This window comes from Trachemys scripta, chromosome 3 (assembly GCF_013100865.1).
Source record: "Trachemys scripta elegans isolate TJP31775 chromosome 3, CAS_Tse_1.0, whole genome shotgun sequence".
Classification (NCBI taxonomy): Eukaryota; Metazoa; Chordata; order Testudines; family Emydidae; genus Trachemys; species Trachemys scripta.
In genome coordinates, this window is record NC_048300.1 from 181,875,185 (window position 1) to 181,892,705 (window position 17,521).

Sequence of the window (17,521 nt, forward strand, 5' to 3'; positions counted from 1 at the left end):
CAGGTGAAACTTATCCAAGCCACTGAAAAGTCCTGGTTTTGACCTATCAGATTGACCCTCCCACACACAGGTTCTCAATTCCCCTCCCCAGGTAGCAATCTCATTTCCACATGGGGATGCTGTTGTTCCCAATAATCCAACTTCTAATAAACCATCCTCTGTCTTCTCTATAACATGTTGAGTTTGGCTGATCACTGACCAAATCCACACCTATCTGACCACCTTGATTACAGCTGAGCATTTCAGGAGGGAGTGAAAAGTTTTCATCAAAACACTCCACTGTGATCAAACAAATCAAAGGGCAAGCATGACTGGCCTCACAAAAGCCAAGGGCAGCTGTCACAGAGCTGCTGTTATCTCTGGCATTGCTGGGTCACCAGGACATTTAGCAGTAACATGAAAAACCCCTGGGGAAATGCTACATAACTAATGGCAAAACAATAGGATCTGCAAGAATTGCTTCCAATGGCCTGCTCCAGGTGTCAGCGCCTCCTAGCACACTACCCTCGCAAACATCTAGCTGTGGTGAGTTCCTCTGTCTGCTGTTCCTCAACAGCTCATACAAGAGGATTCAACACCCCTCCAGCCCCCGATACAAATGCCTGTTCTCTGAATCACCGTGTGGGTCCAGGAGAGAGCGGCTCACACTCTAGAACAAGGCCCAAAAGCAGCTTCCCCCTTGCCATCCCTAGGGTGGCTCTGCCTCCAGGTGGAGCATGCCAGAGAGAGGAGGAGCTTTTGCAATCCAGCCCCACAACTGCATTTACCGGGGGCCGTGGGAAAGCATGGAGACTGCAGGCAGATTGCTCTGCAGGTAAAGGGACTGTGACCCCATACCCCTACCTGCCTGCTCTTTCTGGTCTGTTTGCTCTATTCACCCCAGTGCCTGTCTGTATTGCAGAGTCTCACTGCTTCTTCTGTGGCTCCAGCCCGGGCTAGGGAGGACTCGAGCGGTGCAGGTGGCTCCCCCAGGTTGGTGAAATGAGACAACAAGGGATTGTCACAAACATTTCCCTTTTCTCTGGGGGCAGAGAGGGGCCTGGGCCTTGGTGTGCCTGCTCTCTAGCCCCCCGTGGCTTTTCTGTTCCTCTGCCCCCACCCCAGGTTTCATAGAGAGCAGCTGTCCTTCCAGGATCTTTTGGGTGAAACTGGACAAACGCTTCCTGCAGGGAAAGTTCTTCAGTCTGGAGCTCATGGGTGAGTAGCAAAGTGGCAGATCTCAAACCAGGGGTAGACTGGGGAAGTTCTCAAATTGCCTCTAAATTCAGAGCCTGTGCATTAGCTGCTGAGGGACTTGCCCTTTTAATGTTAGCTGGTGACTTATTTTAAAAAGCTGGCAGGATGGTAGGAGCAGAGTGATGTGATTTACCAAGGGTCTAATAGCTGTGGCTTTGGCCAATAGCTGTATAAATGGGTGCAACTAACAGCTATGGGCACCTTCTCTTTTGTGCCTTACATCTAATGTAACTAAGAAACTGGGGGAAGGATGGTCCAGTGGTAGGCCCTTGTGCAGGGCTTTAGAGACCTGGGCTCAACTCCCTACTCTGCTGCAGAACTTGGGTAAGTCACTTAGTTTCTCATCTAAGCTAGGGACAATACTACTTCCCTACAGGACAGGGACGTGTGACATTAAAGATTGTGATGTGCTCAAACTCTCTAGTAATGGGGGCTATAGAAGTAGCGGGCATGGCAGCTAGTTAAACTGCGTCTACTAGAATCAGTGTTTCTCCAATATGCCCACTGTGGCTGCATGCAGCCCACAGGGGCTTTTCCTGCAGCCACAGCCTCCTGGGCTGTGATGGGGCAGGGGGAAGTAGTGGCCACTCCCCCTCCCAGGTGCTCCTGGATATATCACCTTGGTGTTGGTTTCTGAGGCTGCCAGTAGGGGTTGGGCCCTGTCCCCCCCGAGACACCTGGAGCAAAAATACTAGAGGAGCAGCTGGTGAGTTCCCTACCTTCCTTCCCAGGGGCAGTGGGACTCCGCTTTGGGCTTCAGTCCTGGGGTGGCGGAGCGGCAGGCTCTGGCCATGAGGCTCCAGCTCTGTCCTCCAGCCATGGGGCTTTGGACTCTACCTCCTCACCACCACCTCCCTGGCCCCCACTGCCTCCCCTGACCTCCCATCCAGGGCTTAATTTGTCCCCAAATTTGTCAGGGCTGAGTAAGTCTGCTGTGAAAAGTGATACTTGTATGTTTGTTAATATCACTTTTCACAGCAGACTTACTAGCTACCAATAAACAAATTACAATGCTTTGGATGTATATATTTATTTTTTTTCCTAACGTTAATTAAGTAATTTAGGAAATATTGTCAGAGCAGCCACCAGCAAGAGTTGGTGGCCGCACTCTGAGGCCACCAAATAATTTGTTCTGAAGACTTATTTGATTCCTATATCTAATCCTAGACTAAATTAGCTCCTTAATTGGAGGAATAGTCAACTCTCTGAACACAATGTTACTAAATCTACAAGTTATTGGAACTGAGGATCAATCAGTCACTGATTAAGCCCTTACAGCCTATCGCACTAGAAGAGACCTATCTCTAGTCCATATCCCCTGCTAATGAGCTTTCCCTTAGCACTTCCTATTCTTCAAACACTTGCCTGGTCCTCCCACTCAAAATGTACCTCTTATCTGAGCTCTAGAATGCTGCACTCCGTCAAACAGAGATAAGCACCTAATTTGGGTGACTTGATAGAAATACTAAATATATTTCAGGAAACTGTCCTGAATGGCTCCTCAAGGCATCTGAGGTACAGGCTGCTATGTACAGAGAACTAGGCTCTAAAATAATGTAATAGATGAGTCTTGTGAAAGTATAGGGTTGTCACATTCACCCTAATGGAGTGGTCTTATTGGCTTCTTAAAGGAACATACTGGCTTGACCAATTTAGACTTATCTTCTGAATGGGGGTGAGGGTTGTAACTCCATCTAAATGTCACTCTGAAAGTGTGACCTTGATGTACCTGAGTCAGATGAGTTACTTAAGCTTTTTCCACCTACGTTGTGTTTCTTGTCAATCACTAGACGTGTCCTTTCCTTGTCATTAGACCCCTCTGGTGGCACAGTTCTGCTTGATGAGCAATTGGCTGCTCGCTGTGGCTATGTCCTGTCAGAAGATGTGTGGGGCAATACTATCTTCCGGGCTTCTGTGCTTGGCTGTCATGTGGCAAATAAGGTGAGGTCCAAAGCCTACCTGGAGGCTTGGTCTCCAAACAGTTGCTATAGGAAATGCAGACTGACCACATAAGACTGTGATGCTATAGGACTTCTCAATGGGGTATGATAGGAACATGAGAAGGCGTGCTGACTGCATGGAGGAGAGAAGATTGATGCCTCTGCACACCACCATGAGGGCGGGTCAGTTTGCCTGGCCTGGGATTTCCTCTGCCCCAATAAAATGACATTCCAGATTGTTGTTGCTAACTGGCTGCCAGTTCAAACTTGTCTTTGTTGCTGCTGGGGAGTCTTGAAAGTCTCACTGGAAACCAGTAGACTTGTGGGCATCTGCTGAAAAGGCAGCATCCATAGCCTTATTCTAGCAGACACTTACTGGCTTAATTTGCGTGGTATTGTGCCTGCTAACTCATGCCACCAGGTGTAGGTTAGTCACAGGCTTGTGTGATTTAGAACCATAGTAACAATGAGGGGATGAGTTACTTGCCATACTTGGGCTACAAGACATCACCTGCTTAAGTACTTGACCTAGAGCTGGGAAGTCACAGAATCCCTGAGCTCAAGTAAAGTAAAATGTTCTGGTTAGATCCCATTCTGCTATAAAACAGGGTGAAATGGTGTGAAGAATAATGACTAGCTTTGCAATCTACTAAGATCTTTGCTTAAGTGGACTGTAAGTACTGATTTCTGACAAAAAGTCCTTTCCGTAGATGAAATAGAGAGAACTATCCCAATGTAAGAAATACTATGTGGTGATGAGGCACCAGTAGTATTTATCTTGGTGAAGCCAGTTGAGGTAAATGCCAGGTGGGGGTTATAGGGCTGACCATGACTGGCTCCATCCAGATAAATACTACCAGTGCCTCATCTCCACTTGACAAGTGCAGTGAGATAGTGATCCTGATGTAAAAAAACCCACTCTTTTCAGTGAAGGCAGCCTATGACCGACACCAATTTTTTAAACTGTAACTTGCTACAATACTCTGAGTTTGTGGCAAGAATACTAGTTAGTGCTGAAATCTAATAAGTCCTTTCTTAAATTACTAGAAAACTTATCTTGTGCACTCTGTTTCTTCTAGGCAGATGAATTGTTTTCTCTTACTATAAACATAAAGGTGTCCTCATCTCCAGACATGAGGCAAGCTGCAACCTACACCTACCCTATGCATTGTACATACACTCCATGGGCTCCAAGAGAAATTGTATGTGAAGAAAACTATATGGAGGTAACTTATCCATCAAAAGCTAAAACATTGAGGCTCTCTGCAAATCAATGCAATCTCTAAGTTAAGACGGGTATGAGCAGTTTAGTCTACCTAACAATCTCCTGCAGTAAGGGAAAGCTCTCAACTTGAGCAATAGGGACATCTGCCAAAGACCAAGTGCATCTGCCAGAATGCTTACTAATAGATCAAAATATGTAAGGTTCTGTACCTTGGGTATTCCTGATCTGTGACTAGTAACACTCAATTACTGCTGGGAATGCTGTATTTTGTGCCACTGCAGTGGGAATCGAAAGCCTCATAAGTATCTCTGTTAAATCTCCAATTATACAGGGCAGGGAGCCTTAATGCAAAAGTGCTGCAACATCTAGTAAAAACCTGTTGCCCCTCTTGGTTCAGGAATGGTAAAGTTTGGGGGTAGGCCCCTTTATTTTACAAGACTGAAATTCTGGTGCATCTCAGGGATTTTATCAGCCAGGAGGCCAACGTCCTGCTGGAGATGTCAGACGCTATGTTACATGCATCCAACTGCCACAGTAGAACCTTGCACCAGTTCCAAACATAAGCCAACTTTGTATACCTCCTTTTATGTATGTGTCACATAATTATCTCAGGGGCAAGGCTGCAGCAATATAGTGAGTCTTCTAGGACTTGAGATTGTTCAGCCTCCTCCTAAAATATCTGGTGCCAATGGTGAATGCTACACTACACTTATGGAGTGGCAGCAATTTACTTCTACTGAATCCAAACCTTGACTTCCTGTATGTTAAGTGATGGTTAGCATTGCATCCTGTATGTTTAACAGCAAAAGCATCACACGTACTTTGGTTTAACTGACTAGATCCTGAGTTCCAAACTCATGCTATCGTCTACAAACCCTTGCTGTACTCTTTAAAACACTATAAAGTTAGCCCTCTCCTTAAGAACACACAGTTCATAGTAATCAACAATTGGCTATGAAGATTGTCACTAACCTCCTGTAAATGTAGCCTGATCATATGTTCCATGTGTAACTGAGACACTAATAAAATTCCTCCAAAGCTCCCTGCCTCCTCGATACCTCTAAAAGCATGCTGCAGCTCATGTTTGCCCATCTCTGCTCTACTTCCAGGTGTCGGTGAAGAGTGATGTCCCTGCAATTTCAGACGATGACACTGCAACGTGGCTGTCCGCTCTGCCAGAGGTATGGAGGAGCATGTTTTCTAATGGCTTCTCTTTAGTCTCCATCATGGTAAATCAGTGGCTTGGGTGATGATGCTGTCATTCTTGGCATCTGGCTCAATCTCTGTCAGCCTAAAAGCTCTATTAGAAATGCGTATGAGGCAGAGCTGCTCTATCAGACATAGATGCAAGTCAACCTTCCAGGAGAGGAAAACTTTCATAGCTGATAAGGAATACTGAGCAAATCACAACACGCTCACTAGACTGCAGGGGAGAAAAGTGGATGCAGTAACAAAACATGGCCACTTATTATAAATTGTACTCCTTAAAGTAGTCTGGCATTTGATCTCTAGGCTGCTCTAACAGTACTAGCACACACAAGTAGTCAAGTATCAGAGGGGTAGCCGTGGTAGTCTGGAACTGTAAAAAGCAACAGAGTCCTGTGGCAACTTTAAGACTAATAGATGTATTGGAGCATAAGCTTTCGTAGGTGAATGCCCACTTCGTTTCTCAGTGACCGGTCTATGGGCTCGGGCTGGTCCCTGAGATCTCCCTGCCACAGTTGAGGAAGGCAGCAAGCTGGTCCTTGGTATCAAAAAGGTTGAGTCACAGTGTCCTAAAGCACTAAGGGCTTCTTAATTGTGGGGACTCTTTCAGGACCACAGACATAAGCTTCCTCCAAAGGTAAATACAATATGGCTTCTCTGAGAGATGCCTGCAATGGCTGCCTTGCCTTCATGTAAGGCATGTACGCTTCTGGCCTTGGATAGGCTAGCAGTGTCCTCAAATGCCACTTCCCTTAGTCTAAATTTTAATGACAGAATAATTTGGTCACATGTCCACCTGTATCTCATCGAACCATGTTTCTCTTTCAGGTTCAAAAAGTTGAATACCAGGTATGGCAACTGATCTTTCTTTCTCCTTCAGGGAGAAAGAAAATAATGGTAAGCGACGCAGCCAAACTGGGTTACAGCTTCAATAATACACTGGCTCGAGTGTTCCTCCGTGCTCCATATTCCACTAATGAATCTAAACTTGCAGTGGTGAGTGGTAGCTCTCGTAGTGGGACTGAAAGGCACTGTTTCCAGTCTCTCTCTAGCAACAATTTTTCTTAACTTTCATAGGTTAATGGTGTGAGTATGAACATAGTCAGTTCCACTTCCATGTACAAGCAGAGGTGGCTGCTTCTGTTGATTGACACAACTGTCTCATGTCCTATCGGTAAGTATCACTTCACAGTTTACCAAGCGTACCAAAAAGTAGCTACTTGAGCAAGCTAGTAGAAAACTCTTCCTTTGGGCCTAGCTGCAGCTGGCTCTTCAAGAGAAGCAATGTAAAAACAAACCTATCCTAGATGTGCTCCAAAGTACAATTTGCTTAATTCATTTTCTCATTTCTCTCTTATTCCTATACACACCTTTACACAAAGGCAATAAGCCATCAAAAAAGCTACATCAGACTGTCCTGCAATTGAGTATCAAGACCAGAAAAACCCTATTTCTACCACTGGGCCAGGAGTCATATTTAGATAATGCATATGCAGAGTTGTAACACCAGCAGAAGATGGGATTTCTTGCATAACATAAAGGGGGGGATGGAGAGTGGATTTAAGAGGTAGGTAACTAACATGGGTAGTGGGTATCTTTGTAAGAAGGTAGTAACTCATCTGAAACTGATCAGACTACTTTGAATGCCATACTTCCATGCTCTAGGATGGCCATATAAGTATCTGGATGGAATGGGTTGCGGGGGTAAAGAAGAGGAGGAGGGGGTAGCAGCTGTTGTAGAATGAAGCTCAATCCTGTTTCCTTGGAAACACAAACTCTTGCACTGAAGAATGGTTTGATTTTCTGGTTATCTGAATCAACAGATGGCACCAGCTTCACTGATACTGCTATAACTTGGACTGTGCCAAGCATTATCCCTACACTAGTGCCTCAAGAACCCACCTTCGTGTCCAAAAACATTTCAGTGGGAGTTGATGGCCAAAGAATAATGCACCCTGAACAGAATTATATTCTGGAACATAACAAGACACACATTCAAATGACTATCCCCATTGGAGCAACTGGGGGCAGATTAAAGGTTAGTGAGAACCTATCGTAATTTAACACCCTCTGGAGACTAATGGAGGAGATCAGAGACTTCCGAACAGTGGTCAATTGAGCAGTTGCTGGTTGAGATGGGTTGCATGATGCTAGCTTCTTCACGATATTAAACTGGATTAAAGGACTATTAAAAATCTACTAAGGGCTCAAGAGCTCTCTCAGCTTGAGCAAAGCTGGGGTGCGCTGGAGAAAGGTAACAGGAAGCCAGACAATGATTTTTGATTGCCTGCCCAAATATAAGTTTATGCTGAAGCTGCCCTCTGATGCTTCAAGTGCAATGCATATGATGCCAGCAAAGAATTTGCCATAGCAGGTCCTCACTCTTCCATTCCCCCAACTGCCCTCCTCATTCTGCTGGGCAGCTGGGAGCTGATGTAGAAGGCAAAAGAGCCAGCTTTTCACTAGCAGAGGTTCCCCTACACGGGACTAAAAAATATTTAGGATTGTTTTCAATATTGCTGTGGATCCACAGAGGTGATAGAGTTGCTTCAAAAAGGAATCCTACAAAAAGTGGAAATGTGGACTAATTGCGTAGGAGGAGTACCAAAGAATAGTACAAATATGTAGAGACAAAATTACAAAGACTAAGGGACAAACCGAGTTACACTAATCAAGGAATATAAAAGGCAACAAGAAGAGGTTCTTTATATATGTTAGAGAAAGTGAAAGATGAAGGAAAGTGTAGGTCCTTTAGTTAGCAAGAAAGGAGAGCTACTAACTGATGACATCAAGGCCTTGGCTACACTTACCAGCTAGTTCGACGGCTGGAAATCGAAGTTCTGGGTTCGACTTATCGCGTCTAGTCTGGACGCGATAAGTCGAACCCGGAAGTGCTTGCCGTCGACTGCGGTACTCCAGCTCGGCGAGAGGAGTACCGCGGAGTCGACGGGGGAGCCTGCCTGCCGCGTGTGGACCAAGGTAAGTTCGAACTAAGGTACTTCGACTTCAGCTACGTTATTCACGTAGCTGAAGTTGCGTACCTTAGTTCGAATTGGGGCGGGTAGTGTAGACCAAGCCCAAGAAGGTTGAGGCGTTGAATGCCTATTTTGGGCCAGACTTCCGTTAAAAGGTTAACGGTGACCAGATACTCAGCACAATTCATACTAACAAAAAGGGGAAAGGGATGCAAGCCAAAATAGGGAAAGAACACATTAAAGAATATTTAGATAAATTGGATTACTCAAGTCAGCAGGGCCTGATGAAATTTGTAGTAGGGCACTTAAGGAACTAACTGAAGCAATCTTGGAACTGTTAGTAATTATCTTCAAGAACTCATCTAGATGGATGAAGTCCCAGAGGACTGGAGAAAGGAAAACATAGTACTTATTTTCAAAAATTATACAAGGTTTAGAAAACCTAACCTATAGGGAAAGTTAAAAATACTGGGCATGTTTAGTCTTGAGAAAAGAAGATTGGGGGGGCGGGGGGGATCTGATAATCTTCAAATATGCTAAGGGCTGGTGTATAGAGGATGGTGATCAATTGTTCTCCAGGTCCACTGAAGGTAAGACCAGAAGTAATAAGCTTAATCTGCACTAAGGGAGATTTAGATTAGATATTAGGAAAAAATTACTAACTGTAAGGGTCGTTTAAACTCTCAAATAGGCTCCAAGCGAGCTTGTGGAATCCCCAGAATTGCAGGTTGGACAAACACCAGTCCAGGGATGGTCTAGGTTAACTTTGAGCTGCCTCAGTGCAGGGGGCTGGACTTGATGATTTCTCCAGGTTCCTTCCAGCCCTACATTTCTATGATTCTATGATTGAGGAATGGGAGAGGAGGTGGGCCCATGAGCCCATTCATTTAAAACATAGTCCATGTATGGACCCGAGGAGTAATAGTTCTTGCCTTCAGAACACTTTCCTCTCAAGCTTTCTGTTTGCAAAAGATCTGGATCTAAAATTTCATATAGTTAAGAATTATCTTGTTAACAGTCTCTTAATGATGTATTCTTGCTCTGAAAGGGCCTATCCAGGAAGCAAGGGTGAGTGCAGCATTATAAAGCAAGAGGGAAGCAAGAATGTCTCCCTTGGATAATCTGCCAATTTACTATTCTGTCTCTGTGGCTTAAAAGACCTTGCTAACCCTCCCTTGCTGGACTAAGCAACTCTTAGAAGCACAAACTGACATAGCTTCACACCTTACACATGCCATGTATACAATCTATGTGTTTTAGGCATCTGTCTTGACTTGCACTGGATTCTGAAAATCATCATTAGAATGACGAATTGACGGGTGGGTGGGTTATTACCAAACAAATATACACGCAAAGAATGGTTCTAGATGGCTGCAGAAGAGACCTAACAGCCTTTCTACAAGACACTATCTAAAATTCTTACCGGCTGTTACAAATTTGATATTGATGAGACTGCTAATCACCTTCAGCAACCTAACTTTGCAGTTTTCAGAGGAGTAGCCGTGTTAGTTTGTATCAGCAAAAATAATGAGGAGTCCTTGTGGCACCTTTAGAGACTAAAACCCACTTCATCAGGTGCATGGAGTGAAATATATAGTAGGCAGGTGTGTGTGTGTGTGTATATATATATATATGTATTTACAGCACATGAAAAGATGTGCTGTAATTATATATAGCTGCCTACTGTATTTTTCACTCCATGCATCTGATGAAATGGGTTTTAGCCCATGAAAGCTTATGCCCAAATAAATGTGTTAGTCTCTAAGGGGCCACAAGGACTCCTCATTGTTTTAACTTTGCAGTGTGTCTGCAGGATACAAACTGTCTTGGTGCAAGGTAACACAAGCCAGTTCTACTCTGAAAATGATGGCCCACCCTAGCAGATTACCAAAGTTAAAGGACAAAATGGAAGACATCCCTCCAATCATAATGGAGGGTTGGGTCAGACACTGTGATCTGGAGCACAGAAGAAAAAGTCATGGACAAATGGGAAAATCAGGCTGCCTGTGACTTCCCCCCCTCCCCCCGTGACAAACCTGCAGCTGTATCCATGCTCAATACTACTTGGTATGTCTAAAATCTTGTCTCCTAGAGCACTGTAGCCAATGGAGTCCATGGCGTAATCTATAGCATCGACTTATTCTTGGAGCACACTTGGACAGATGTAGATTGGCATATGACTAAGTACACTGTGATCAAGCCCATCACTACACCTTTCATGCCTCGAATACCAACAGTCATCAACAGTAAGTCACTCCTCTGGCTAGCTCAATAATAAGATGGTGCTCATCTTTCTTTTGTCTCTAATGAGTTATTAGTGTTGCCTCTGCTGTGAACTTATACCAACCAAAATTCTTCACTTAACTGGGAAGTTTCATTTAGTTAGCTAGCTAGCTAGCTCTCAGGTGACGTGAATGTCTAGATCTAAATCTTGATAAAACTCCCTCCCTCTGGGGGGGAGGGATAGCTCAGTGGTTTGAGCATTGGCCTGCTAAACCCAGGGTTGTGAGTTCAATCCTTGAGGGGGCCACTTAGGGATCTGGGGCAAAATCAGTACTTGGTCCTGCTAGTGAAGGCAGGGGGCTGGACTTGATGACCTTTCAAGGTCCCTTCCAGTTCTAGGAGATGGGATATCTCCATTAATTTATTTATTTAATTTATTTAAAATTTAAACAATTCTGTTACATGCAGATACTTCCTTATGGTTAAGATCTGCAAATAAGGGGCAAAATGGAGACTAATCACTAGGGATTTGATGCGAGTTGCTGATTAGAACACCAGATTCTGCCACTCTAAGGTCTTGTCTACACTAACGTGATAAATTGATCTAAATTACTCTATTTAAGCTATGTAAGTTACGTGACTTAAGTCAATGTAGCTTAGAACCACTTACAGCTGTATCTTCACCGCGCTATGTCGACCAGAGCGTGTCTCCCGTCAGCATAGCTTCCGTCTCTTGTTGAGATGATGTACTGAAGTCGACGGGAGAGCACTTCACCAGACCCATTAAATTGACACCGCTGCATCAATCACAGCAGCACCGATTTAGCCTGTAGTGAAGAAAAGCCCTAATTCCACCAATGTTTTCCATTGAGCCTTTAAGTGGGGCCCAATGGGAAAGATCATGCAAAGTGTGACTAACCAACTGTAGGGAAAGAATGTCTGCGGGATGCATCAAATGAGGAGGGATGTCTCATCCTCCCAACCTCATGCCTATAATCATTACTTCTGGAGTAGAGTGCTTGCCACTCCGTTTTTCAAAAGCTCATCTCTTGTTACATCATTATGACTTGACATCTTTATAGTTACCTGGATAATTTATTTTTTAAATCAAAAAGATGCTTTAATGTAGTATTACATTTATTTGTTTTTTTATTAGTATTACATTTCCAAATATCTGTTCAGTCTCAATTCCCTGCCTGTAACACAGAGATGTCATTGGACTCTTATAATAGATCTCTAGAAAGTAATTACACTTACATTCCTTCAAGTGTGTTGTGTATATTTAATCTTCTATCGCTTGGGGTAAAAATTCCTATGTAATCAGAGTATCTCAGACTAGAACATTAATAATAGAGCCATTAAGAGTTAACCTCTAGATAAGCTCCCGTGAGCTAAGCAAAATGGGAGGCTTCTAACTGTCCTACAGTAATAGATAAGCATTTGCAGTAACTATATGCTATCAACCTAACAGATACTCTTCCAGAGAAGAGAACATTTGATGTTGCATTTGGATCTTTTCTTCCTGACGTCTCTCTGGTGACAATCACAATAGGAAATGTGCCACTTTCTCCAAGAGAGGCAGAGCGTCATGGGTACAAAGTTTATGAAATTACATTCCCCAATGGAACAAAGGGATTTAACTTAGAAGTGCCTTTTGATGATCCTGCTGTTCTGAAGGAGGTAAGATAAGGTAGCTACAATGTAGCACTCAGTAGGAAACTGTTCTTCCCGTCCCACAAATTTTCAAGATATTGAAACTTTCAGGACAAAAATTAAAAATCTCAAATTTTCATGAACCCCAAATGCCTCACTTTGGTTTCAACCATTTTACATGTACTATAATTTAACATCATGCTACAGCTACACAACAAGTTAGGGGTGTGATTACCAACTCATATACATATACTTATGCTAGCTCAATGAGAGTGGTGGCATGGCTTGGCTGTACCACTTAGGTACCCTGGGGGTTCAGGTGGGTTTGCACTCAGGATGCTGCTGCTCATCCTTCTGTGGCTTCACTACTATTTATACTCTCACTAGTGAAAGTATGTGTATGCTAACTGGGAATCACACCCCTAGGTTGTAGGGTAGACATAACCTACATTTAAAAACAAACTTTTTGACACTTCAAACAACTTTAGAGTCAAAATTAATTGAAACCAACCCTTTCCTGCAAACAGTTCTGGGGTTGATGAATCATCATTTTAACTTCCAGCAAAAACCACTTTGGACAATTCTCAACCAGCTCTGCTATGATGTGGGAGATCATGACACATTATGACTGTCATGTGAACATGTTAGGGCAGCCATTGCTCAGAACATACATCTGGCACCAATAACCACCAACCATGCAACGTCAACGAAGGTATCACTAGCCTGATCTGAATTAATATTCTGTTTAGAAAGTCTTGATCATCTGTCCTGCCCGGTATAGGACTATGGCCAAAATGCAACTTCAGGTGTGACTAAATGACCTACAAACTATGGCTTCTTCCGATGCTTCTGTTAACAGGGATAGGAGTCATGCACACATTGTTCAGCAGCAGGATCTTATCCAATCTATTAAATAACTGCCTGTCGGGATAGGACTGCCTAACTTAGAAAAACAAAGTGTTCTGTTCCTTGTCCAACAAACATCCAGCCATTCATGAACCTGCTTTTTACATAATGCAGTTCAAACTGTGACTTGAGCAGATACTAGACCGATTACAAGAAGACGTGGAAGCCTGGAACTGGGCACGTTTGCAGCACAAGTTTGTAAAAGGGCATAAGTTTAGATGGGTGATCTAACGTCCTTGTGTTTTGAAATGTGTGGTTAAATGCAAACACTTCAACACAGTCTTGGCCCAGCTCCTACAGAGCTGTTATGTGAAGCAGTAAGATCAATGTCATTTTCTGTTGTGGGGAACAAATGTATGTGTGCCCAGCAAATACATTCTTGTCTGTGCTGGAAGCAAATGCTGCTGACACCTCACTCTCTTCTTTCTTTCAGTATGTGAATAGAAATGAAACAAAATATACCCTCCGTGTTAACTATACTTTAGATGTGGGTCCTGAAATGAAACCATATAATCATCCAGCAGAAATAGAATGTGTGGTTGCTGATATTGGTGAGCTTCCTCCTGTTCTGACTGCCTGAGACTGGTATAGTATGGGGAGGATTTTCATTGATTTCCAATGGAAACTAAATTAGGCCAATGATGAGAGCTTTTTGGAAAAATCCCACTCTATTATTGCTCATTATTGGCAATATAGCTAGCTTGCTGCTTTTCAGATGGCAGTTCTTCATTCTGTCACGTCTAATTATCTGCCCTGGAGACGCTATAAGCAATAAAAACCTAGTCATGGGTCAGGCACCACATTTAAAAGAAATGGCTAGCCAAATCCAGTGAAGATGTGAAACTAGACAAACCCAATCAACTGTAGTATCATTGCATCTACTGGTAACATTTTTCAGATATTTCCATTAGGACAAGCTGAAATCATCCAGCTTTTACATCCAGGGTAAAGTTCAACTGGCCCAGACACAGCTCTGTAAACTCTAGAAATGGCAAAATTGCTCAAAGTAGATCAGATTGCCAAGTAGTAGGTCTTAGTAGTTGACTTTCTCTCCAACTTCTGGGTTTTACAATGCGCCCGGCTACACATCCTTCTGACTATAGTGCCTTCATCTTAGAAAACACGTTTTGAGTTGAGGTGAAAGGAGGCTGAGATAAAATAAAGCCCCACTAGTCTTACCAAAGTTGGAGTTTAGCCTGAAGTCAGTTGGGCAGTTGCTAATCAACTGGGATTTTTGGCCATGTCTTGGATGCAATACCTTGCAGTCTAAAATGATACTAGGTATCTAATACAATCCGTAGTATCAATACAAATGATTTCTCCATGATAAGAATTAATGCCGTAGCTAAAACTGTATGTCCAATCTATGTCCTGGCTTCTTTCACAGAACTACCAGAAGCAGTTGGTTACTGCGATAAAGAGAACCTGTATCTAGCAGTTCCCGTTTCAGCTCTGAATCAGTACTGGAACCTGTACGTTGGTAACAAACTTCTGAATCAGCAAACTGTGCTCTCAAATGGGTATCTCCTGACGACCAATTCTACCCATCTGGTGTTGCAAGTACCTCTGTTTACTATGGGGATTACCTATGAGGTATGTAGACTACATTGTAAGGCTTTGGTATCTAAAAGATTTCTTATCAGGAAGGAAAGGCATTTCACTCCCAAGCTTGTCTTGTAATGTTACAGCAACCACTTCTAATGCAGAAAATATCAAGGGGAAATAAATGACTTTCCAATAAGTAGAGTAAACACAACCACAACAAGAGATCTGACTCCTGACCTATGATTCCACTGCATTCGTTTACCCAGTGCAATGGCTCAAGTGGTCCCCATGCATATGAAGCAAACACAAAATTGTCAGGTGTTAAGACAAATGTCCTGTCCATATTGGGTCAGGCACCATGTTGAAACATGATTCTTGCTAAAGGATTCCTGCTAACAGAGTGACTAGGCTAAAGTTGCATTTAGCCCATGTAAAAATCTAGATTATAATACACATCTAGGCTACTGTACAATATCCAGTCAAAACTTATGCAGCTGGTACCAGGCCTAACAAGTCTGCACTAGTAAACTTGACTTATGACCCAGGTTGGACCAGGCTTAAGTCTTCACGCTTGTCTCAAATGTTTTTTATCTTTGCTAGTGTTTAAAGTAGCATCAAACTAAAGAGAGCAGTCTCTCTCTGATCAGTAAACTATTTTCACAGGAGAAATATTGTCACTTTCTTTACAGGAAGTGTCCTTTCAGAGACTCAAAACTAGGTTTGATCTTGCACTCAGGAAAGCAAATACTTTGGAGACCATAAAAATATTCTCTGTGAGCTGCAATTTTAATTCTTCAGAATTTATAGGTAAGCTATATAGGTCTTGAGCTACAGCATGGAACTTGATGGCTTTCCTGAATCTAACAGCCTCTCTGACTTTCTTAGTGTGCTACCCTAATGGAACTGTAACAGTATCTGCCCCAATGAAGACTATTCCTTCCATTGATATGGGCAAAATAAAACTGAAAGACAGCACCTGCAAGCCCAAAGAATTTAATGAAGAACAAGCCTTCTTCCAGTTCCATGTCTCCACTTGCGGCACTTCACTAAAGGTAAGCAACTGTGAAGAGTTGGGGTTTTTTTGTTTTTATTCTCTGAGTAAACTCAAATTCTAATCCATTTTTGGCTTGCACAGTTTGAAGGTGATCACATTATTTATGAAAATGAAATATCTTATGAGAAAGAGATTCTCCCAGCATGGGGACCACCTAAAATCACAAGAGATCCAGATTATAGGTAGGACTCCTCCTGCTCACTGACTCCACTCAGTATAGTGATCGTGCCTGGAAAGAGTCTACAATAATTCTCTTATTGTAGATTGACAGTCTTGTGCTATTACCCAACAAAAGAGAGACTGATGCATATTGCTATGGTTAGCGATCTACCTACAAATGGATCCCCTCGTTTTGGCTATGGTACAATGATGTTGAGATCAAGTGTTGCAGGTAGATCACTCTTCTTCCCCCCCCCCCATCCAGTTTAAAACATTTGTGTGACTCTAGTAGTTGTAAGCACTCTTATCTCAAGGCTTCTTATAAAAGCCCATCCTTAACTTTATCTCCTGTAGGACACAGAAGGACCAGACAAGTTCTGAATATAATCGCAAGGGTATCCAAAGGTAAGCTTCCTTCTTTGAAAACTAGGATAGTATCAAATGAGTCCTAAATTGATTAACAAAATCCCCAAACCCATTCTTTTCAAGATGAATCTTTCATGGAACTTTATGAACCAAATTTGACAATAGTTAAATCTTCCTTGGAGCCCATGTTTTTTGAGGTAGAGCTAAAAGATGAAGAACCCAATGTTGAATTACACTTGAATAACTGCTGGATGACTTGGTCTTCAGACTTCAAAAGCACCTCACAATGGAACATTACTGTGGATGGGCAAGTAGAAGTAGCTTAAATGACAAAACTGTTCATGAGAAGCATCTTGATCACTTCTAACTGTGCTGTTGCTCTAATCTCTCAAATAGCTGTGGGAACGAAAACAACAAATGTGTTACAGAGTTCTATCCAGTATCTGTTAGTAGGAGAGTGAAACATCCCACTCACTTTAAAAGACTGGCAGTAAGGATGCTGATACCTCTGCTGGGACAGGTAAGATTATGAGAAATTAGAGAATCTAGGCTGTGAAATGATACCTTAAACACTTGTATCCTCTAAACTGAGGAAATATATTTATACTGAGGAACAAACTTTAAAGTGTTAACCTAACTTCCTCTCTGAAAAGAGGCCCAATTTAAGCGTCTTCAGGGTAACACTGAGCTTATGACTTAGCCAGCTAAGGAACTGTTGACAGACCAATAAGCCTGACTGATGTGCACTTTAGTTTGGCTGGTTCCTCAAAAGCCAAAGTTTGCCTTGCACAGCTTTAGTGATTTAAAGTGGCACTTGCTGGAGTAAACTAAAGGGCCTGGTATGGAAATATAACTCATACAGTCTGACTTTTTTTATAGGATCAGACTCCTGGTGCTTCAACTCGGGGGGAGGGATAGCTCAGTGGTTTGAGCATTGGCCTGCTAAACCCAGGGTTGTGAGTTCAATCCTTGAGGGGGCCACTTAGGGATCTGGGGCAAAATCAGTACTTGGTCCTGCTAGTGAAGGCAGGGG

The 17,521-nt window shown here is 43.0% G+C and overlaps 1 protein-coding gene across 1 annotated transcript in view; it reads left to right on the forward strand.

Annotated features, from left to right (window-relative positions):
* The first annotated feature begins 426 nt into the window (after positions 1-426).
* Positions 427-17,521, forward strand: part of LOC117875327 — a 19,159-nt gene continuing 2,064 nt past the window's right edge. The window contains exons 1-21 of the mRNA XM_034766560.1: positions 427-525; positions 693-814; positions 902-972; positions 1,105-1,197; positions 3,050-3,177; positions 4,256-4,402; positions 5,511-5,582; positions 6,436-6,603; positions 6,685-6,781; positions 7,431-7,645; positions 10,675-10,828; positions 12,277-12,485; positions 13,798-13,915; positions 14,752-14,957; positions 15,599-15,716; positions 15,795-15,961; positions 16,045-16,145; positions 16,227-16,354; positions 16,477-16,527; positions 16,612-16,795; positions 16,885-17,008. Coding sequence (XP_034622451.1) covers positions 466-525; positions 693-814; positions 902-972; positions 1,105-1,197; positions 3,050-3,177; positions 4,256-4,402; positions 5,511-5,582; positions 6,436-6,603; positions 6,685-6,781; positions 7,431-7,645; positions 10,675-10,828; positions 12,277-12,485; positions 13,798-13,915; positions 14,752-14,957; positions 15,599-15,716; positions 15,795-15,961; positions 16,045-16,145; positions 16,227-16,354; positions 16,477-16,527; positions 16,612-16,795; positions 16,885-17,008 — 2,733 coding nt within the window. The 5' untranslated portion in view covers positions 427-465. The remainder of the gene's footprint in view (positions 526-692; positions 815-901; positions 973-1,104; positions 1,198-3,049; positions 3,178-4,255; positions 4,403-5,510; positions 5,583-6,435; positions 6,604-6,684; positions 6,782-7,430; positions 7,646-10,674; positions 10,829-12,276; positions 12,486-13,797; positions 13,916-14,751; positions 14,958-15,598; positions 15,717-15,794; positions 15,962-16,044; positions 16,146-16,226; positions 16,355-16,476; positions 16,528-16,611; positions 16,796-16,884; positions 17,009-17,521) is intronic.